The 24,288-nt window shown below is 43.3% G+C and overlaps 1 protein-coding gene across 3 annotated transcripts in view; it reads left to right on the top strand.

Moving 5' to 3' along the window:
* PDE7B (phosphodiesterase 7B) overlaps positions 1–24,288 on the top strand; it is a 457,009-nt gene that overhangs the window by 244,078 nt on the left and 188,643 nt on the right. Inside the window, exon 1 of one of the 3 annotated variants that reach the window (XM_038740725.1) lies at positions 17,358–17,749. The exons of the other annotated variants lie outside the window; for them this stretch is intronic. Within the exon in view, the coding sequence (XP_038596653.1) occupies positions 17,512–17,749 (238 nt within the window). The 5' untranslated portion in view covers positions 17,358–17,511. Of the gene's footprint in view, positions 1–17,357; positions 17,750–24,288 lie in introns of those variants that run through there. 3 annotated transcript variants of the gene reach the window in all.

Raw genomic sequence — 24,288 nt, 5'->3', positions numbered from 1 at the left:
AACCTAGCGACAACTGTAAGGGAAGAGAAGCCAGCGGGGTGGGGTGGGGAGGGAGTGCCTAGCTGTGGCCCTCTGCCCTGTCAATCGTGACCCTAGAATTGTTCACAATACGGAAGCCCTTCCTTTCCCCAACTTTAAAAAAAATTTTTGTTCTTTCCTAAACCCCTAGACAGAGCAAAGTGAAATGGAAAACACCTAATTTGTTATAGATCATCAAAATTAAACTCTAAGGAGTCTCAAACTGTTCCCTTGTCCAGAGCTTCTACTACCTTAAGGCCACTGGTGCCTTAGAGAAGCAGCATGGCTCAGTGGAAAAAGCACAGGCTTTGGAGTCAGCGGTCATGGGTTCAAATCCCGGCTCTGCCACATGTCTGCTGTGTGACCTTGAGCAAGTCACTTAACTTCTCTGAGCCTCAGTTACCTCATCTGTAAAATGGGGATTAAGACTGTGAGCCCTACGTAGGACAACTTGATCATCTTGTATCCCCCCAGCGCTTAGAACAGTGCTTTGCACATAGTAAGCGCTTAACAAATGCCATCATTATTATTAACCCCTGACTTCTTTTTCCTGAACCGTAAAGTATTCCTAATTCTTAGAGCGGGACACTTTCACTGGGGAATTGAGTAGTTTTGCTGGGAGGAACTGAAATGTTTGGGGTTTATTGCTTTTTGTGGCTCCAGTCTGGAATGAGAGAACAGTCCCTATCCATAGTTGGTGTGGAAGAAGCGTGAGCCACCTAACGTGGTAGTGATCTATGATAATGTCCAGAAGAGGTAGTTTTGTGTCTCAGTCTGTAAATAACAGTTACATTGTGAACATTTTCTATCCTTATTGGCTACTGGGAAATGGCAGGTTAAGAAACGAAAGGAGTGTCAATTTTCTGAAGGGAAAATTTGAAGAAATGCCAAGATTTATCTCATAGAGAAGATGCCGATTTCTGCAGCCAAACTTAGTTTGCCATTCCCTCTGGGCACACATCAATACATGTCAGGGAAAAGTGGACCCAAGTACACTTTCTCTTTCCCACCACCTATTTTCTTTCATTGACTTTGGGTTGTTTGATAGTGACAATCTCTCTTTATCCCATTACTTGTCTAATTTGATTTTTCTTTATATTTACGGTGAAGGGCAAAGACCTTACTCAAGGAGTCTGGGACATTTCATTGATTTTGCCTGGGTGTTCCCTCCTATAATTTCTTCGTGGTCTCCTTAGCCTGACCCAATTCCTAGCAGTTTCTAGAATCCATGCCCCAAAATAGGAACCAATTTCAAGCCTCCTTTGGGAAATGGCATCCAACCCTGGGCACCACAGTTCTACAAAAAGTCCTGACAAATTAAAGGGGGTACAGATAAGGATGACTGAAGGGGTGATTGTTTTAAAGCTATGTTGGTTGATTCTAGAGAAAAGATGGCAGAATGGGTACTAGGGAGACTTGATCTATCTGATCAAGGATGATATTACAAAGGACACCAAAGCAAATCATTTCCACGGTGGACAGGATTCAGTGGAAATCAAGTTTCAAATCAAGGAAAGCTCTACAGTAAATAATAATAAAATAACGGTATTTTAGCACTTACTATGTATCAAGATAGTGTTCTAAGCCTCTGGGATAAATGTAAGTTAATCAGTTTGGACACAGTCCCTGTCCCACATGGAGCTCACAGTCTAAGTAGGAGAACAGGGATTGAATCCTCATTTTACAAATGAGGAAACTGAGGCCCAGAGAAGTTAATGACTTGCCCAAGATCACACAGCAGATAAGTAGCAGAGCCGGGATTAGAACCCATGACCTTCTGACTCCCAGATGTATTCTCTTTCCACTAGGCCATGCTGCTTCACATGTCTAGGAACAGTTCAGGCAGTAAAACAAGTCATCCAGATAAATGTGAAACAACCATCAATAGAAAGTGTCTACACTCAAACCATTAGAAATATCAGTTGCGCGATGATGATTCATTTTGATAGGAGCTTTCATTAGGAACACTTTTATTACATTATTTTATTGAGGAGCACAAGCCTAGGAGTCAGAAGGACTAGGTTCTAATCCCAGCTCCTCCACTTTCTGCTCTGTGACTTTGGGCAAGTCACTTAACTTCTCTGTTCCTCAGTTACTTCATCTGTAAAATGGGGATTAAGATATTGAGCCCTGTGAGGGTCAAATACTGTATCCATATCTACCTCGGTGCTTAGTACACACAGTAAGCATTTAATAAATACCATAAAAATTGCATGAAGGTGGAGTCAATAACCCATGAGGATGTGTTTAAGTTGTCTCCTCTTGGTTTAACTTGAAACTCAGTTCATTGTTCCAGGTGTAGAAATGGGGCTCAGCCTAATGGTGACTGTGGCACCTGGCCTCACTTGCAGTTTCAGACCATTCCTGGAACTCTTCTATTAAATCCCTCTAAGCAAAAACGACTCACCATTGATGTCAGTGCTGCCCACCAGCTCTATCCTTCTTACTTATCTGCTCTCTTTACCTGTTACTCCTAAGTCTATGCTCAGCACTTCACCCAAGCGAAATTTCTTTCTGCATCTTGATTCTCCAAATTCAACCCTGTGTGCATGCTTTTCTTCCTGCCTGGGACTCCTACCTTCTTCAAGTCTGCCAGACCATAACTCTTCCTATCTTCAAAGCCCTCCTGAATTCCCACTTCCTTCAGAAAGCATTCCTGATTAATCTTCTTCTCTCCAGGTCATATTCCCCTCCACTCCCACCTCAGCAGTTATGCACTCACAACCATATGTAGCATTTATGTAAATATTGATTCACATATTGGTATTTAAGCATGTATTCATTCACTGAAGTTCAAATTTACTTACATATTGCATTCTCCATAAGAATTCCATTCCATAAGAGAAGCAGTGTGGCTTAGTGGAAAGAGCCTGGGTCAGAGGTCATGGGTTCTAATCCCGACTCCGCCACTTGTCTGCTATGTGACCTCAGGGAAGTCATTTGACTTCTCTGTGCCTCAATTACCTCATCTGTAAAATGAGGATGGGGATGAAGACTGTGAGACCTGATTTCCTTGTATCTACCCCAGTGCTTAGAACAGTGCTTGGCATATAGTTTAGAACAGTGCTTGGCATATAGTAAGCGCTTAACAAATGCCATTATTATTATTCTCTTTTAATAACTAGATCTATCTTTTTTCCTCCCATGTGTAAATAATTTTGTGTTGTCATGGCCTTCCTCTTAGATTATGACTTTCTTGAGGGAAGGGGTTATTTGTACTCTCTCTGATACTTAACATTATGTTTCCTCTTCTGTAAAATGAGGATTTGTTCTCTTTCTGGGACAGCGACAGTGTCTGATTAACTTGTATCTATCCCAGGGCTTAGCACAGTGCTTGGCACATAGGTCATAGGAAACATCATTTCTGTGCATAACAGATGCTTGATCAATAAATTTATTGATTGACAGATTGATTGAAAATGACATCAGAACTTCCTCCTTCAAGTGGCCTGTCCTAATCTGGCTTTCAAAGGAGGGCTTGTTCAATCTGTCAATCAGTGGTGCTTATGGAGTGCTTATTGTTTTCAAAGCACTGTACTAAGGGCTAGGGAGATTGCAATACAGTATAGTTGGTAGTTCAATCAATCAATCAATCGTATTTATTGAGCACTTACTGTGTGCAGAGCACTGTACTAAGCGCTTGGGAAGTACAAGTTGGCAACATATAGAGACAGTCCCTACCCACGAGTGGGCTCACAGTCTAGAAGGGGGAGACAGAGAACAAAACCAAACATATTAACAAAATAAAATAAATAGAATAGATGTGTACAAGTAAAATAAATAAATAAATAAATGGAGTAATAAATATGTACAAACATATACATATATACAGGTATATATATATATATATATATATAGGTATATATAGTTACAATCTCTGCCCACAAGGAATCTATAGTGTTGGGGGGTGGAGGGGGAGACATATTAAAATGAATTCCAGATAGGGGAAGGAGCTGAGGATAAGGATATATACATAAGTACTTGGGGCTAGGACTGGGATATCAAAGTGTTTATGGGGCGCAGAGCTGAGTGCATAGGTGACACAGAGAGGAAGGTGAATAGGGTGGGGAAATGGGGTTTTGTCAAGAAATACTTCTTGAAGGAGATATGACTTTAGTAGGACTTGGAAGGTGGGGAGAGAAATGGTCTGTCAGATACGAAGGAGGAGGGAGTTCTCAGCCAGAGGGAGAATATGGACAAGGGGTCGGTGGTGAGACAGACAAGACTGAGATACAGTGAGGAGGTTGGTGTTAGAGAAGAAGTGTACAGACTGGGTTAGCAGGAGATTAGAGAAGTAAAATAGGAGGGAGAAAGCTGATTGAATGCCTTAAAACTGATGACAGGGAGTTTCCATTTGATATGAAAGTGGATGGGCAACCATTGAAGGTTTCTGAGCAGTGGGGAGATATGAACTGAACATTTTTTCAGAGCAATGATTTGGTCTGAAAATGATTTGGAAAGTGAAGAGACAGGTGGCAGGGAAACAGAATGGCTTAGTGAAAGAGCATGGGCTTGAGAGTCAGAGAACCTGGGTTCTAATCCCTGCTCTGCCAACTGCCTGCCGTGTGACCTTGGGCAAGTCATTTAAGTTATCTGTGCCTCAGTTTCCTCATCTGTAAAATGGGAATTCAGTGGCTGCTCTCCCTCCAATCTAAAGTGTGAATCCCACGGAGGACAGAGACTGTGTCCAATCCTATCAACTTGTATCTACCCCAGGATTTAGAACAGTGCTTGAAGCATACTAAAGTGCTTAGCAAATGCCAGAATGACCATGAGGAGGTTGATGCAATATTCAGGGTAGGATGCAAGTGCTTGGATCAGCATGGTAGCAGTTTGGATGAAAAGTAAGGGACATATATTAGCGATGTTGTGAAGGTAGAACCGACAGGATGTAGTGACGGACTGAATAATGAGGGTTGAATGAGAGAGATGAGTTGAGGACAGTGCCGAGGTTAAGGCCTCGTGAAACAGGGAGTGGTGGTGGTGTTGTCTACAGTGATGGGAAAGTCTCGAGGAGGACGGAGTTTGGGTTGGGAAGATGATGACTTCAGTTTTGAACATTTTAAGTTGGAGGTGTTGGAGGAATATCCAAGTAGAGAGGTCCTGAAGGTAGGAGGAAATGAGAGCCTGGCAGAGGAGAGAGGGAGAGAGGTCAGGGCTGGAGCGATAAATTTGGAAATCATCTGAGTAGAGATGGTAGTTGAAGACATAGGACAGAATGAATTCTCCAAGGGAGCAGATAGGGAGGAAGAATCAATCAATTTTTTCTAATAGTATTTTTTCTAATGGTAAAACAATAGTATTTTTTCTAATAGTATTTTCTAATACTATTTCCAATTGTTAAGCACTACATCCTAGGCTCTGTATTAATGTGGCCTGGTGGAGAGAGCACGGGCCTTGAAGTCAGAAGGACCTGGATTAATAATAATAATAATAATGATAGCATTTGTTAAGCGCTTACTATGTGCAGAGCACTGTTCTAAGCGCTGTGGGGATGCAAGGTGATCAAGTTGTCCCACGTGGGGCTCATAGTCTTAATCCCCATTTTACAGATGAGGTAACTGAGGCTCAGAGAAGTTAAGTGACTTGCCCAAGGTCACACAGCAGATGGAGCGGGATTCAAACCCATGACCTCTGACTCCAAAGCCTGTGCTCTTTCCACTGAGCCATGTTCTAGTCGCGGCTCCAGCACTTGTCCACTGTGTGACCGTGGGCAAGTCACTTAACTTCACTGTGGCTCAGTTACCTCATTCGTAAAATGGGGATTAAGACTGTGAGTCTTATTTGAGATGTGGACTGTGTCCAACCTGATCAACTTGTATCTACCCCAGCACTTCATACAGTGCCTGGCACATAGTAAACACATAACAGGTACAATTAAAAAAAAAAGAAAGAGTACTGGGGTAGATACAAGCTAATCAGGTTTGACATAGTACATGTCCCACATGGGGCTCACAATATTAATCATCGTTTTTACAGATGAGACATTGACCCACAGAGAAGTTAAGTGATTTGCCCAAAGTCACACAGCAGACAAGTGACAAGAAGGGAATTAGAACCCAGGTCCTCTGATTCCTAGGCCCATGTGCTGCTATCCACTAGGCCATGCTGCTTGTCAATTTATCAATCAGTGGTATTCACTGAGCCCTTTACATGTGCAGAGCATTGCGGTATGCATTTGAGAGAATTCAACAGAAAGGGTAGATATGATCCTTTCCCTCAAAGAGTGTACAATCGAGTGGGATTCTAATTCTAGAAATCCCCCTCCCTTATTAAAACATCCCCATTTGACCTATTTCTTCTGCTTCCCCCTGCATAGATTGTAGATACTAAGAGTGCCTGCTTGAAGAATTGGAATTCTTAGTCTCCCAGGCTTCAGGCCCTAGGGAAAGTAGTATAGCTTCTCCCTGGGTCCAGTCCAGTCAATTAATCAATCAATCAATGGTTTTTATTGAGCACTTACTAGGTGCAGAGCACTGTACTAAGCGGTTGGGAGAGCACAGTACATCAGAATTAGCAGCCACATTCCCTGCCCATAATGAGCTTACAGTCTAGAGAGAAGTTTACAGTCCGGTCTATGATTCTATTTTTTTTTTTAGGGAGTCTGTAGGGGAGGCGAAGGAGGAGGCAAAAGGGAAGATAACCACCCTAGGGAACAAAATAATAGGAAAGAGGAGAATCAGGTGAAGTAAATGAAGGCTCTTGGTCAGTATTTCACAGCCATTGTGTTATAACGATGGCACTTATTAAATGCTTACTATGTACAAAGCACTGTTCTCAGCGCTAGGGAGGTTACAAGGTGATCAGATTGTCCCACGGGGGGCTCACAGTCTTAATCTCCATTTTACAGATGAGATAACTGAGGCACAGAGAAGTGAAGTGACTTGCCCAAAGTCACACAGCTGACAATTGGCGGAGGTGGGATTTGAACCCATGACCTCTGACTCCAAAGCCCGTGCTCTTTTCCATTGTTGCAGGCCTTCCCAGACTGAGCCCCCTCCTTCCTCTCCCCCTCCTCCCCCTCACCATCCCCTCATCTTACCTCCTTCCCTTCCCCACAGCACCTGTATACATGTATATATGTTTGTACGTATTTATTACTCTATTTATTTATGTATTTTACTTGTACATATCTATTCTATTCATTTTATTTTGTTAATATGTTTTGTTCTCTGTCTCCCCCTTCTAGACTGTAAGCCCACTGTTGGGTAGGGACCATCTCTATGTGTTGCCAACTTGTACTTTCCAAGCACTTAGTACAGTGCTCTGCACACAGTAAGCGCTCAATAAATTGACTGATTGATTGTTGGTGTAGGACTGCTGGAGGCAGTAGATTTGGCACTGACTAGGGAAACTGAGAGCCAGGAAACAGGATTCATGCCAGCTGAAGGCCTGCCTTCTTTCTTTGAAGGAAGGAAGAAAGTAATGAGAGAAAGAGAAACTTGCAGGGAAAACCAGAGTACTGGGTTAATGAAGGCCATGCAGGCTTCATTCAACTGGAAAGCTACATATAACGTGCTTCCTCCACTGTCTGTCATGCACTGCTTCTCCGTAAGCTGTGCCCTCTCTGTAGTTTGAATCAATGGGATATTTGAAAGAGCTGTTTGGAGGCACCTGTTGTGAAGTCAGAACTGTGGATCTGTCGGCTCATTTGCTTCCTTTTTCACCCCATATTTCTCCGCTCCAATGCTGGTCCCCAACCCCCATTTTCCTAATGTCTGGGAAAACACTCCCTGACTCCTAAAGGGCTCTGTGAATAAATTGGTCTACCAGCTTGCTAGCATTGCTCTCCGGCATTATTTAATCCCTGCGATACTGAATTTCTGTTTTTCAAGTAAAATTGGATGCATTATTTAGGGGTTTTTTTACTGACCAGAATTCTCCAAGAAAGAGAAACTAAAATCAGTGGTGGTTCCAAAGGTGAGTTCAGAGGAACTTGAAAAGTTTTCAAGTTCACTGGAATGACTTTTGCCATTATTGTTTGCCATGCTTTAGGACTGTATATTCATTCATTCATTCAATCATATTTATTGAGCGCTTACTGTGTGTAGAGCACTGTACTAAGTGCTTGGGAAGTACAAGTTGGCAACATATACAGATGGTCCCTACCCAGCAACAGGCTCACAGTCTAGAAGGGGGAGACAGACAACAATACAAAACATGTGGACAGGTGTCAAGTCATCAGAACAAATAGAAGTAAAGCTAAATGCACATCATTAACAAAATAGAATAGTAAATACATATAAATAAAATAGAGTAATAAATCTGTACAAACATATACACAGGTGCTGTGGGGAGGGGAAGGAGTTAGGGAGGGGGGGATGGGGAGGAGGAGAGGAAAAAGCGGGCTCAGTCTGGGAAGGCCTCCTGGAGGAGGTGAGCTCTCAGTAGGGCTTTGAAGGGAGGAAGGGACCTAGCTTGTATAAGTGTGTGTGTGTGTGTGTGTGTGTGTGTGTGTGTATGTGTGTTGGTGTGTGGGGGTGTATGTTAATATTAAGGAAATGAAAGGGTTGGGAAGGATTAGTGAGTCCTTCTTGTATTTTGGATATTTCTTGATGAATTAAAGAAGTAGTAGTAGTAATAGTATTTATTGAACACTTACTGTGTGCCAAACACTATACTATGCTCTGGGTGAAAATACATAGGTGAGAATTAGTCATGGTCCCTGTCACTTGTGAGGCTCATGGTCTAAAGAGTTGAAGTGGGGAGGTGGGATTGAGATAGGCACATCAGGAGTGATAAACAAACAAATACACAAAATTGGCTCAAGTGTTCAGTACAAAGAAGCATTTAAAAGATTAAAGAGTCCCCCAAATGTCCATTCAAGATCATTCTTGGTGGTGTGAGCCTTTGGGAGAATGTCATCTTGGTGAAATCCAATCTGCGTTTTCCATATCTTCTTCTTACAAAGACAAGAGAAAGCAGTAATTTTGTCAGATACTGGTATAGGTAGAGATACATCACCATCATTTTTAGTATGGAATTAACTTTGCCTGGCACTACAATAGGTACTGAACCTGTAAGTCAGACCCTCTAGTAGTAGTAGTAATAGTAATTAGTAAGTGCTTAATGTGTGCAGAGTGCTGTACTAAGCACTGGGAAAGATGCACAAGTGGGAATTAGACCTGGTCCCTGGCACTTCAGGGAGCTCACAATCTAAAAATATAGAGATGCATGAAGAGAGAATCTTAAGAGAACACTTCGAAGATTTCGGTGAAACAAGCAGACCCCAAATTATCTTCTTTCTAATCATCCTCCTGACCCCATCCTTTCTCTTACTCATCGATCTTCAGTTTTCTATAACTGAAACCATTTTTGACGATACTGTCTGACCCCCATCCTACGATAAAGGGCTGACGTTGAAAATGCAAATTGGCTCACCGACACAAACAGGTGAGACAAGGTACGGGGGACTGAAGTTAGTGGAAACCCCATGACCCCCTAGGTCAGACATTGTCCCCTCCCATCTTTATTTTGAACGCCTATATGCATTGCCCTTTGCAACACCGATGGGGCTACTTATACTCCAGTAACATGCCATGTAAGAGGAAGTGTACTATTAGGATAAACATAGTAGACCCCCTTGATGATTACCAATAGCATGCAGAAGATGGTGGTGGTGGTTCTGGTGGCAATTCTAGACTGTAAGCCCGTTGTTGGGTAGGGGACATGTCTATATGTTGCCAACTTGTACTTGCCAAGCGCTTAGTACAGTGCTCTGCACACGGTAAGCATTCAATAAATACGATTGAATGAATGAATGAATTGGCCCTTTGGGCCCAGGGGTTGAATTGGCCCTGGGCGCAGCTAATTCATCCTATTATTTTTCGTTGGACAAACACCTCAAGAAGCACCATTCCCTCTCTTCACAATTTAGAAGCCGACATTGCTCTAAAAGTAACTAGGGCATTTTGAGAATTGCAGCCTCTATGTGGCCTCTCTGGTACCTTCAAATCAGTGTTGCCTTAATTTTGGAAATTAACTTTGAGACAGCCACAAGAATAAGAAGACATCTGTACCTTCAGAGCAATTGTAGTTACTTGAAGGGCAGTTTCCTTTTGTTATCTAATAAAAATAATCATGATGGGGGTATTTATTAAGTGTTTTCTATGTACCAAGAACTATGCAAGCCCTGGGGTAGATTCAGAATAATCATATCAGGCAAAGCCCTGATCCCACTTAGGGCTGGGAGACTAAGGGGGAGGAAGAACATATGATAATAATAATAATAATAATGGCATTTATTAAGTACTTACTACATGCAAAGGACCGTTCAAAGTGCTGAAAGGTTCTTCAGACAGACATTTGCAAGATGATGTATTTGTCATCAATCAATCAATGGTATTGATTGAGTGCGTATTGATTGAGTGCTTACTGTGAGCAGAGCACTGTACTAAGCGCTTAGGAGAGTACAGGAGAAGCAATGTGGCTCAGTGGAGGGAGCCCGGGCTTTGGAGTCTGAGATCATGGGTTCAAATCCCGGCTCCGCCACTTGTCAGCTGTGTGACTTTGGGTAAGTCACTTAACTTCTCTGTGACTCAGTTACTTCATCTAGAAAATGGGGATTAAGACTGTGAGCCCTACATGGGACAACCTGATTACCTTGTATCTACCCCAGAGTTTAGAACAGTGCTTAGCACATAGTAAGTGCTTAACAAATACCAACATTATTATTATTAAGAGCATGGGCTTGGGAGTCAGAGGACATGGGTTCTAATCCTGGCTCCACCCCTTGTCTAATGTGCGACCTTGAGAAAGTCACTTAACTTTTCTGTGCCTCTCTTCAGTGCTGTGCCAGCTCTTAGAATGGTGCCTGGCACGTGGTAAGTGCCTAGCAAACAAATAATAATGGTAATAATAGCATTTATTAAGTGCTTAGTATGTGCAAAGCACTGTTCTAAGCGTTGGGGAGGTTACAAGGTGATCAGGTTGTCCCATGGGGGGCTCACAGTCTTACTCCTCATTTTCCAGATGAAGTAACTGAATCACAGAGAAGTTAAGTGATTCAGAGAAGTTGAGAAGTTAAGCCCAAAGTCACATAGCCGACAAGTGGCGGAGCCGGGATTTGAACCCATGACCTCTGACTCCAAAGCCCGGGCTCCTTCCACTGAGCCACGCTGCTTCCCCATTTTACGGATGAGGTAACTGAAGCACAGGGAAGTCAGGGGACTTGCTCAGGTCATGCAAAGCAGGCAAGTGGCCAAACTCTGACTAGAACCCAGGTCTCCTGACTCCCAGATGTGAGTTCTTTTTTTTTTTTCATCATCAGTTGTATTTATTGAGCGCTTACTGTGTGCAACACACTGTACTAAGCGCTTCTTTTTATTCAGTAGGCTGTGCTGTTTCACACCCTCCTATCTCTATTCTTCCCAGATTCTTTCTGGATCTACTCTATTTATTTATTTATTTAATTTATTTGTACATATCTATTCTATTTATTTTATTTTGTTAGTATGTTTGGTCTCTGTCTCCCCCTTTTAGACTGTGAGCCCACTGTTGGGTAGGGACTGTCTCTATATGTTGCCAGTTTGTACTTCCCAAGCGCTTAGTACAGTGCTCTGCACATAGTAAGCGCTCAATAAATACGATTGATGATGATGGTGATGATGATGGATCTGCTCAGCCCCTCTCTGTCCTGCACAGAAGATTCAGGTCAATGCCAAAGTCTCTTCTTCCTAGGCCATCTCCACTCAGCCAGACAGTCCTTCTAAACTACAGCTCCTCACTGGGCCCGGTCTCTTCTTCCTACTGATCCACGTCCTCCGTGACGTGCTCCAAAGGCTAGAGGGTTGGTCTTCTTCTCAAACATACCTGCCTAGCGACTGAAACACCCATAACCCAAGGCCCTTCAGAACCAAGAAACTAGAAGCTAGCCACTGGTCATAGAAATTAAGGAACCTGTGAGGCCGAGAGGTGGATTCAGACAACGCCTGAAAAGCCTTTGGCTTGATCTGAAATTCATTTGAACCATCTCAATCTCTTGGGTCAGTGAAGTTGAGCCAGGAATCTCACAAACCAGGCTGTCTCGCAAGGTTTCCTGTACTTCCTGTTTCTGTGTAAGCCAGAAATACCATAAGAATGGCTTTCTTGTGGAATTTTTGCAATTAGAGCCCTGAATGAAGGATACCATTTTTTTTTATTTTAAATTAGGATAACTTTTGTTAACCCTTAAATGATTTTGGTTCTTCGCTGGGGTGAAAAATCAGAGCTCATTCGTATATTATCCCAACTGGCTCAACCATCCTGACAAAAAAGAACTCATCTTTAATGATCTGTAAATTCATAATTTATCCAAGATGTTTGTTATTAGGAAGTGGTTGAAACAATTAAAAGGAGTACAATGGAAATTATATAACCTTGGGGAAAAGAGAAAACAGTCGTTGTACACATGTGTAACCACAGATTGTAGGGATATATTAGTAGCGTGTGCGGCATATTATATCATATATTGTTTTCTTTGTTCTTATTCCTTTTGTCTGAGGGTCAGGATATCCTGGTGTTAAGTAGTGATGCAAAATAACTGAAGAAAAATACAAACAGTAGAACTCTTAGGAAACCCTTCAGTTGTTATGTCAGGGAAGTGCCGAACTGTGGTATAGGTTGAAGAGCCTATTTAGGAATGATTCAAATAAATACGGTGGGGCTAAAGCACAGCACCCCATTTTTCAGGATACTAATGTCCCCAAGCTAATTAGTAATGGTGATATTTGTTTAGCATCTGCTGTGTGTCAAGCAGTGTAATAAGCAGTGTAAATACAAGATAATCAAGCTGGACACAGTCCTTGTCCACAGGAAGCTCACAGTCCAAGTAGGAAGGACAACATATATTGAATTCCCATTTAGCATATGAGAAAACTGGGGCACAGAGAAGTTAAGTGACTTTCCCAAGGTCACACAGCAGGCAAGTGGTAGATCTGGGATCAGAACGCGGGTCTGTATCCTTTCCACTAAGCCACACTGCTTCTCGAGGTCAGCTAAATACAGCTTGGGTTATCCAAATTGTGGAATATCCAAGTACATTTTGATAAATCCCCATACAAGGTGATGGTAATAATAATATTACCACCTTGTAAGGATATTTATCAAACTGTACTTGGATATTGTAATAATAATTGTAATTGTTTTGTTAAGCACGTAGTATTTGTCGATAATTGTTCTAAAAGCTGGGGTAGATTCATTTATTCATTCATTCAATCGTATTTATTGAGCGCTTACTGTGTGCAGAGCACTGTACTAAGGGCTTGGGAAGTAAAAGTTGGCAACATATAGACACGGTCCCTATCCAACAGCGGGTTCACAGTCTAGAAGTGGGAGACAGACAACAAAACAAATTAACAAAATAAAATAATAGAATAAATTTGTACAAGTTAAATAAATAGAGTAATAAATATGTACAAATAGATACAAGGTAATCATGTCGGATAAAGTATCTGTCCCACCTCAGGTGCACAGTCTAAGTAGGAAGAAGAGAAGGGATTGAATCCCTACTTTACAGATGAGGGAACTAAGGCACAAAGAGGTTAATTGACTTGCCCATGGTCACACAGCAGACAAGTGATGGAGACTTGATTGGAATAATAATAATAATAATAATAATGGCATTTGTTAAGCACTTACTATGTGCAAATCACTGTTCTAAGCGCAGGGGGGGATACAAGGTGATCAGGTTGTCCCACGTGGGGCTCACAGTCATCATCCCCCTTTTTACAGATGAGGTAACTGAGACTCCGAGAAGTTAAGTGACTTGCCCAAGGTCACACAGCAGACCTGTGGCGGAGCCGGGATTCGAACCCATGACCTCTGACTCCAAAGCCCGTGCTCTGTCCACTGAGCCACGCTGGAAGGCAGGTCATCTGATTCCAAGGCCCGTGCTCCTTCCATTAGGCCACACTGCTCCTCAAGCAGTCTTGAGTTCTTAAGTTCTAATGTCATAGATCCAAATATTGATATTTCCCCCACCCTTCTAGACTGTGAGCCTGTTGTGGGCAGAGATTGTCTCTATTTGTTGCTGAACTGTACTTTCCAAGCACTTAGTACAGTGCTCTGCACACAGTAAGCACTCAATAAATATGATTGAATGAATGACTATTTAGGTGATGATGGCCAAGAGTGTTGGCTAGTGGAAAGAGGGAAAGCCTGGAAAGCCTGGGAGTCAGAGGGCCTGGGTTCAAATCTCAGCTGTACCCCTGGCTTGCTGTGGGACTTTGGCCAATTCATTTAACTTCTCCGTGCCTCAGTTTCCTCCATTGTAATATAGGGATTCAGTACTGAGTCCTCCTCCTACTTAGACTGTGAGCCCCAGTTGGGACATGGATTTTGTCCAACCTGATTATCTTGTATCTTTCCCTGCTCTTAGTACAGTGCTTGGTACACAGTAAGTGATTTAAAAATAACACAAATATTAAAGAGAGAGAATGCTTTGTGCATAGGTGCCAACTTATCATTTTGACCTTGGGGGAGAAAATGGGACATGTTTCAATAGGTTAATGGTCCAGAAATCCACCATTTTGTATACTTTCAACTATAATGCTGGTATTTACTCAGCCCTTCGATGTGCCAAGCACTGTGGTATATAAAAGATTAACAGATCAGACACAGACCCTATAATAATAATACTAATAATGATGGTTGTATTTGTTAAGTGCTTACTATGTGCCAAACACTGTTCTAATGCTGGGGTAGATACAAGGTACTCAGGTTGTAGCATGTGGGGCTCACAGTCTTAATCTCCATTTTACGGATGAGGTAACAGGCACAGAGAAGTTAAGTGACTTACCCAAAGTCACACAGGTGACTAGTGGTGGAGCTGGGATTAGGACCCACCGCCTCTTTCCACTAAGCCACTCTGCTTCCCTATCCCACACAGGGCTCAAACTTTAAGAGGGAGGGAGAATAAGTACTTTATCCCCATTTTGCAGATGAAGAATTGCAGCCCAGAGAGGTTAAATGACTTTTCCATGTCACACACTCTTTCTACCAGGCCAGGCTGCTTCTCAGCTGTGAATGGAAACTCAGTTTCTTTCGGAGACTTGAGATTAGCCAGTCCAGGAGCCAAGCTCAATTTTCTTTTATATGTTGCCAATTTGTACTTCCCAAGTGCTTAGTACAGTGCTCTGCACACAGTAAGGGCTCAATAAATATGATTGAATGAATGAATGAATATAGCATTTGTTGAACACTTATTATGTGCCAGGCACTGTACTAAGCTTTGGGGTAGATACAAGATAGGTTGGACACATTCCCTTTCCCAAATGGAGCTCACAGTCTTAATCCCCATTTTACAGATGAGGGAATTGAGGCACAGAGAAGTAAAGTGATTTGCCCTAGGTCACACAGCAGGAAACTGGCAGAGTAGGGATCAGAACTCAGTTCCTCTGAATCCCAGGCCTGTACTCTATCCACTAGAACATGCTGCTTCTCACTAGACCATGCTACTTCTCCATTAGCTTTGGGAGGAATTTCCCCTATCACCCCCATGGTGTAGGCACCTATGCTTTGGGGGTTTGCATTCATTCATCCGTTCTTACCCAAGAATATGAATTTCCAAGCTGTTGTCATATTATCCACATCGCTTGTATCTTCCTCTATGAGGAAAGCTGCAGAATGCTTGTCCTTTTACTTTTCCTGCTGGAAAATCCAACCATCACCGAATTCAGTCAGAAAAAGCCAAGCCTACTAAGCTGTGGTTTAGAGAAATTTTTAAAAGAGTAAATATAAATTAGGCAAGTTTTTGTGGTTGTAATTATTTAACAAAAAAAGGCGGGAGTAAGGTATACCCTACAGCCATCTCCCTCTCCAGTTTCCTCCTCCACCCCTAAAGTAGCATCAAAAGATCATCTGATTAAGCCAGCCCTGCAAGGAATGTAGATCAGGAGCGACAGATTGTTTATCAGCAAAATAAAGTGCCAAGCCAAATAAAGCATTTTGCAAAGCGGAGATGTGAGAAGGGGAGCAAGGCGGGATGGCTGTAACTCCCTACAGGAAAGCAAGGACTATCCGCGGGAATGCTTGAGTTCAAAATGTTCCTCTACACCCTATTTGGTGGCAGAAGTGCCAAATACAATAGAGCTTCATCTATGTGTTGGCTAGGGCATTTCAAAACACCTCCAGGGGTGTGTTCCCTTTTTATATTGGTTTGGACTACCAGGGTTGGCACGGAATAGTCATCTTCTAGCTATAAAGCCATGGAACATGGCTAGCTAGCCAGCCCCCCCTCAGTTGCCCTCAAATGAACTGCTCCCTGGTGGAACCCAGTATCTTAGTAGACCAAGCACTAAGGCAAAATTGCTACTTCCTGGGAAAAATAATTTTCTTTGAGTTCTTTTTCCCCTGCTGCCTATCGGATGCCTTGAACTCCTTATTACTATTTTTCCTCGAGAAATTGATGAAGGGAAAAAGAAAAAAAATTCTGAACCGTTTGTTCAGATTACACAATGGCACTGGACTTATGCATGCAGATCTTGATGGTTTCCTAATGCACTTTCTTTCCCAGTTAGCTTTGGAATGTGAATCAACGTTCCTTCCCTTTCCAGCTGAAGGGCAGTTGAGGTTACAAAGGGGTTTGACTAATAGGCCAAAAAAACCCTTTAGGTTTGCTGAGAACCAAATGACAGAGAAGGGAAGAAGGGGGTGGTGGAGGAAGAGGGGCGGGGAGGGGGAGGAGGAAGTGTATTTAATTGCGTTACTGTGGATAAATTCAAACAGCTTTCTTAATATCTTCATCATAATGCAGTCATTAGTGGAAGGCAGAAATGGCCCGCTGCCAGGCCATCCAGAGACGCAGCTGTGAACGGGTTCTCTGGGCTAGTCCAGCTCCTTGCTGCTTACCACAGGCTCCTCTAGGCTGCAGGGCATGATTTTGGTGAAGCTTTTCTCTTTCACAAGCCAGCAGCGGTTCCCCCGATAGTTTCTGATAGCGACTCTCTGTGGTCAGGTTGTGGGGCAGAAGGGTAAAGCGGCATTTCCCCCAAAGCCTCTGGAGAGGGACAGCTAGTTGGCGATACCTGGCAAGAATCAAACCAGAATAAAGGAGGAGCAGATGAAGGGAGAAAAAGTAAGGGAAATAGGGGAGAAACGGGAACAGAGACGTTAATCCTCGACAGTGGGAGTGTTTTGGAGGAGGTTGGTTGTTGGTTTTTTCGTTGGGTTGGTTGTTGTTTTGGTTGGGTTTTTTTTGCCGTCATTCCAGCTGTAACCTGGGATTAATTAAGTGTTGTGACCCAGTGCCTGAGAGGGGAGGGGGGGAAACTGCACTCTATCTCTGAGGAAGGAGAAGTACAGTAAACTGTTTCAGATCACTCACCAGTGAGAAATCTTGGGAGGCAAATCTCTCCTCCGTGTTTGTCCAGAGGCTAAACCTGGAGAAGCCTCCCCTTTCAGTTGCTGGAGATGATTTTTCTTGTGTTCGTTTTCCCCTGCCTGTGAGGAATTTCCCCTCTGGTAGCACCAGCAGCAGCGGCGGCAACAGCAGCACTTCTGGAGGAACGGGGCAGGATGCCTGTGCTAGATCGGTTTTTTAACTCAGCCGAGCTGGGCAGAAGGTGGACGGCAGGGGAAAGGTTGCTGCCCTCTTCCCTGGGCAGCCTGCCGGACTGTCAGCAGGGGCCTCTATCCTGGTACTTACCAGAGATGATCAGGATGGTAAAGCTCGTGTGGAAATCAAAAAGCGAACTGCAGGGGACCAGACCTCAAGGGCTTCTGGAGAGCGAAGATGCTCTGAACAGCTTCTCAGGTAAGCTAAACGTGTGGTGGAAAAGTTGACAGCCCCGGGATGTGTCAGCTTCCCCCCGCTTCCCGGATGGGGGAACGGAGCCACTGGAATGGCAAGAGAAAGCAGGACGAAGCATGGAGCCTGGGGTTCTGACAGCTGGGAAATAATTGATGACACACTCTATTACTGAAATGCGTTGCGAGGAAGGATAGTGAGAGCGAGAGAGGCTTAAGGTGGTTTCTGGGGGAACCGGGGGATTTTTTTGAAAGGTTTTTATTTGGCTAAAGGGTGCATTTCCCTGTTGCTCTCTACAACCACAGGGGTTTGTGATGATATCTCCCTTGAGACTGACTCATGGCTGTAACCCCTTTTTGTAAACTTGAGCGAGTTGCTTGGGATCTTTGCCTCCGTTTCCCACTCCGAAAGAAGAATAACAGCAACCTTCCTTTTACATACCATCAGGAAAAATCCATTGATAAGGGGGGAAAGTACTCTAGAGGGAAAGGCTGTTAGAGCGTCATCTCGTGTGACTCCTTTGGGGCTTGGGACCGTAGAGTGGACTGGTAGTATTTTCATTAGTCGCATTAATACCCAGGAGGATTGTTTCAAAGTGGATCTTTTGAAGAATCAGTACAGCTCTATGAACGGTTCCTGTCAGCTGTGAATTGTGAAACCAACTGTGAGAGTCTGATTCCTTATGTGAGCGATTTCACACACACATGCACACACACACACACGCACACAGGTGGAGGGAAATGGAGGAGTAGGGAGGGGGAGGTCAAAGGGGAGATGACCAACACAGGAAGAAAAGATGTAAATGTGTGTTCTTTTTGGCTGGTCTGGGCTGTTCAATGCTGACAGGCAGTTAGGCTGAGGGTGAAAGAGATACTGGGCTAAGCAGCTTTTTTCCAGGTAACCTGGGGTCTTCTTTCCTTCTCTCAGAGGGGAAAAAGTGCAAATGAAAATGCAGACTTTTGACTCATTTTGTTTGCAAATCAAAAGCATTAGACTAACTCTGAAGAAAATATCAATGCCGCCTTTTCTCTTCAGTGACCCAAAAACCATTTGCAATAGCATGAAATTAGAAGAATCTGAGAGAGAAAAAGTCAAATGTTTGGGATACAAGAAAGATCAGGAAACAAGCATACATTAAGTCTGAAGTCAGTGGAAAAAACATAGTCCAGGGTTAAGAAGGAGAAGGAAGCCAATGAGATTTTGAGGTTTATGTGGCAAGTGTGAAGTGATGCCCACAAAAGGGAAATTGTGCTAATGCTAAAGCAGCCACATTTTTCTTATTAAAAGAGCAAACGGGAAAGGGCCACCTATGCAGAAAACAGGCCTATCACATTCACTGCTTCAGGTTTTGGTTTATGTGGACTAATTAGATGTTCAAAACTCATATTTCAAATTTCTTCTTTCAAATGCCCAAAACATCATCATCAATCATATTTATTGAGCGCTTACTATGTGCAGAGCACTGTACTAAGCGCTTGGGTAGTACAAATTGGCAACATATAGAGACAGTCCCTACCCAACAGTGGGCTCACAGTCTAAAAGGGGAAGAGAGAGAACAAAACCAAACATACTAACAAAATAAAATAAATAGAATAGATATGTACAAGTAAAATAAATAAATAAATAGAGTAATAAATATGTAGAAACATATGTACATATATACAGGTGCTGTGGGGAAGGGAAGGAGGTAAGAAGGGGGGGATGGAGAGGGGGACGAGGAGGAGAGGAAGGAAGGGGCTCAGTCTGGGAAGGCCTCCTGGAGGAGGTGAGCTCTCAATAGGGCCTTGAAGGGAGGAAGAGAGCTAACATAGGATGGGGTCTTATGTGTTTGCTGATGTTTACTATGAACTACTCAGAGCATTGGAAAAAGAACATTTGCATCGTGTGATTTTTAAAATGTACAAGGGAAAAGATTTCCCTAATAACTTTTGCTGGTTAAAGTAGACATTCTCTGTTCGTAACGAAGCACCTTGTCTTTATTCTCAGTACACATCTTGGCTTTTATCTTTCTTCCTGTGCATGTTTTCAAATACTGTTTGGTTACCAGTGTAGGTGCTTTCTGTTGTGTTGTTTCCATTGGGAACTGCCTGCAGGGAGGCCGGTGAAAAGCTGATGTGCACAGACAGGGTGTAAGCAGTTCCCCAAGGGAGGACTGTTTTCTTTCTCTTCCCCTGCTCCTGCCTTCCTACTCCTAGCTAAAAGCATCCATGGTACAAGGTGCTCACGTGTATAATCAAGTAATGAGATTAAAAACACTTCCATGGCCTCACGAAACACTGTGGAGCGTGACAGAGCAAGTTAAACATCTGAAAGGAACATTAGGTTTCTGTTCCTCTGAATTATTGTGGTTGTTACATTAAGTTTTCTTTTCCTTTTTCTAGCTCCTAGCTATGGGCCTTTCTGTAAAAATCCCAAAGCAGCACTGGCAGTGACAGGGGGTGGAAAGAGTATAGGATTCATAATCAGTCCCAACTTCCTCCCTAGGTAACCTTGGGCGAGTCACTCAATCTCTCTTGGCCTCAGTTTCCTCATCCAGAAAATGGGGATTAAATAGACCATGTTAGTCCCCCGGTGTGACGGGGGTGTCCAATACCAGAATCTTGCTACCTACACTGAATAAAATAGATTTTGAGTGCCCTGTTGGAGAGGGATGGTGTCTGATGATCACTTTGTTCATACCCTAGTGGTTAGCACATAGTAAGGGATTAACAAATGCCTCTTTTTAACTCTCATAGTAGCTTTTTGACCATCAGGGTCCTAGGAAAACTGGAGTCAAATATTATTTCGGGAAATCTTGCTGCTTGGGATTGTAAAATGGAATGGAATGAGCTATTGGAGAGTTTGTGGGAAGGGCACTTTTTGGAAATTTCACACATTATAGCTCCCTAGGAAGGAATCTTTGCTCAACTTCACTTAATATATTTAGAGGCAAGTCCTGGCGAGTGTAAAATATGAGCCCAGGATATTTATTGAGGAACACTGAGTGGAGAGCATTGTGCTGGGTAGTGTGGGAAGCTATGAAGGAAGTAGAAAAACAGAGCCCCTGTTTTCAGTGGCTTTAGAAATCTAATGGCAGAGAAGGGAAAACCCAAATAATATGATAAACGCATATCAATATATGACGGACATCAAAGGATATACATAACTAGTCACCCCTGAAAAGAGATACACACACAAATATCAGGTCAACTGTGCGAAGCAGCATGATCTATTGGAAAGAGCACATATCTGGAAGTCAGAGGACCTGGATTCTAATCCCAGCTTCGCCACTTGTCTGCTGTGTGACCTTGGGCAAGTCACTTAACTTCTCTGTGCCTCAGTTATCTCATCTGTAAAATGGGGATTAAGACTGTGAGCCCTATGTGGGACTTAGACTCTGTCCAACCTGATCAGCTTGTTTCTAACCCAGCACATAGTACAGTGCCTGGCACATAGTAAGCACTTAACAAACACTATAAACAGCAGAGGAAGAGGTTGCAAAAGTGAATCAAGGGACTGGAGCCATGTGGGATTAGCATGAAAAAGTTGCAAGGAGGAAGTGAGGCTTGAGGGGAACTTGAAAGAGGCTAGGGATAGGGTTTAATAGAGACAAGATAGAAGGGTAATAGTCTGCGCTGGGGAGAGTGGAGAGAAAAAGTGGAGGGGGTTAGAGATCACATAATTCTGCCTGGCAAGAGCAGAGTACATCTCTTTGTATGTGTATATTTAGAAATTTCTTTTGTTCAACAGGTAATGGATATTAGCACATGCATACGGCCCAAACAAAACTGAAAAATAACTGGAAAATCCTGGTGTGATATTTGTCCAAAAGAAGCGTGATAGTACTCAAATCTGACCGTCCCCAGGCTCAAGCAAGCAGGCTTTCCAAATTCAACTGTGGCTACACTATGACATATGATGTCCTGAAAAATCATGCCCAAGATATATTTAGAGCCAAATTTTCCAAGTGCGCAAACTAGCCCCTGGTTGTAAATTAGGCTCATTTAGAAAGTTCTTTAACTCTTGCATACCACCAGCATACTGGAGTCGCATATCGTGAGTTACTTAAGTAGTAGTTCCCTACAGGCTTAAAATAGTTAATCGAGCTTATGTTCATAATTTTATGTTCACTTAAGGCACTGGGAGAGTCTGGATTATGTATTGTTGAAAGACTAAAGAGGTGTTTAAAAGGCTTTATTGTGGGACTGAAAAATAATGTGGCCTAGTGGAGAGATTTCAGGATTCATTCGTTCATTCAATCGTATTTATTGAGTGCTTACTGTGTGCAGAGCACTGTACTAAGTACTTGGGAAGTACAAGTTGGCAACATGTAAAGATGGTCCCTACCCAACAACGGGCTCACAGTCTAGATGGGGAGACAGACAACAAAACAAAACCTGTGGACAGGATGGGGGGGTCAGGAGACCTGGATTCTAAATCCAGCTCTGTCATCTGCCTGCTGTGTGACCTTGAGCAAGTCACTTCTCTGTGCCTCAGTTTCCTCATCTGTAAAATGGGGATTAAATACCTGTTCTCCCTCCTACTTACATTCTGATTCTGTGTGGGACAGGGGCTGTGTCCAGTTTGATTATTCTGTATTACCCCAGTGCTTGTCACCTAGTGAGTGCTTCACAGATGCCATTATTAATAATTATTATTAGTAGATGTAGTAGTCATAATAGCACTGAAGGCCTGGACTGTCCTATTAAGTGGATAGAGGATAAGCTTCTCAAAACAAGCCTCGCGCGGAGCCCATTTTTAATAGGCCACCCAGAAGCCCAGACTTTCTTACTTAAGGGATAGTTTCACCATCCGATAGAATCCTATCACGTTTCCAAATGAGTCCATGGGAAAGCCAGTCCTCTCAGAATCGTGCTAGACGTGCTGAGTCCAGCATCAGTCTGTGTGTCAGGCAGGTGTGAGAACCAGAGAAAAATAGGTGAACTGCCTGCTGGACTTCTGGCGGCAGATGAGCACTTAGCCACCACCATCTCCATATCAATCAATCAATCAATTGTATTTATTGAGCGCTTACTGTGTGCAGTGCAGAGCACTGTACTAAGTGCTTGGGAAGCACAAGTTGGCAACATATGGAGACAGTCCCTACCCAACAGTGGGCTCACAGTCTAAAAGGGGGAGAACCCCCCCCCATCCCATCCCCATATCCTTCTTTAGAGATCAAGGGTGCCCTTCGTTGTTCCCGTCCCCCATGCTTGAAACCTCGAAGTCATCTTTGACTCCCCACCAATCCAGCCTACACGTAATGGAAAGAACTCTTTTCCTCTAGCATCAATTCTGCTCATGCCACTGACCAACTCAGCAGCCTACAGTGACTTTCCATTGCTAGTTAAATGCAATAAAGCTCTTAACCATGTTATTTAAGGCCCGCCACCAACTGTGTCCTCCCCTTGCTTCTTTACAAAATGGTCTGTTTGTCAAGCTCACCTGCTCACCATCCTCACCACATGCTTCCCATCAGCAAGCCATTGCACAGGCCATTCACCTGAAATGCTCTCTTGACTTCTCTCTGCCAAATCAGGTCCCCCACCTTCAAAACTCCTTCCTCAGTAGAACTTTCCGAGATTAACTTCATCTGGCTCCAGCGGTCCCTCAGTTTAGTTTGGCACAGGGTAAGCCTCTAGTGAACACCATGACTAATAATAATGATAGTAACTGTGGTATTTGTTAAGCACTTACTATGTTTCAGGCACCTTAGTAAGCGCTGGGGTGAACACAAGCCAATCAGGTTAGACACAGTCCCTATCCTGTGTCGGGCTCACAGTCTTCATCCCCATTTTACAGATGAGGTAAATGAGGAACAGAGAAGTGAAGCGACTTGAATGAGGTCACATAGCAGGCAAATGGCGGAGCGGAGATTAGAACCCATGACCTTCTTGCTCCCAGGTCTGTTCTCTATCCACCGCACCATGCTGCTTCCCCAGTCAAGCACTGGTATTATTGAATGCTTACTGTGTGCAGAGCACTGAACTAAGCACTTAGGAGAGCACAATACAATGAAGTTGGTAGACCTAATCCCTGCCCTCAAGGAGTTTTATAATCCAGTGGCTTTGAACTCCTGCACCTAGATCTCTTCTCTGATCAGCCATCCATTTTGCCTTGCCTCTAGAGGCTTTGCATTTCCCTCCCAAGTCCCTGTTAACGTGGACACCGTTATTCATTCATTCATTCAATCGTATTTATTGAGCTCTTACTGTGTGTGGAGAACTGGACTAAGTGCTTGGAAAGTACAATTCGGCAACAAATAGAGAAAATCCCTACCCAACAACAGGCTCACAGTCTAGAAGGTTAATGTTATGAACCGGCTTTCACAAAATTAACTCCTGCTGTCCCCCATCACTCCCGCCTCCAACCCCCGATTGGTGTCGCAGGGGCAATGGCCTTGTGTACTTTCCATCTGAAGCCAGCCCTGGTCCCACTCTTTTACCAAAAGAAAGAGGAAACCAAAAGCCAAACAGGCATAGACTTTTCCATCCGTAGGCTTTGTTTATGTTGTTTATGTCTGTCCTGAGTTTGAATGGCAATTTGCCTTTCTCATGTTTCCTTCA

Source organism: Tachyglossus aculeatus, chromosome 2, assembly GCF_015852505.1.
Source record: "Tachyglossus aculeatus isolate mTacAcu1 chromosome 2, mTacAcu1.pri, whole genome shotgun sequence".
Classification (NCBI taxonomy): Eukaryota; Metazoa; Chordata; class Mammalia; order Monotremata; family Tachyglossidae; genus Tachyglossus; species Tachyglossus aculeatus.
The sequence above is the reverse complement of the archived record's forward strand: the minus strand, read 5'-3'. Positions and strand labels throughout refer to the sequence as shown.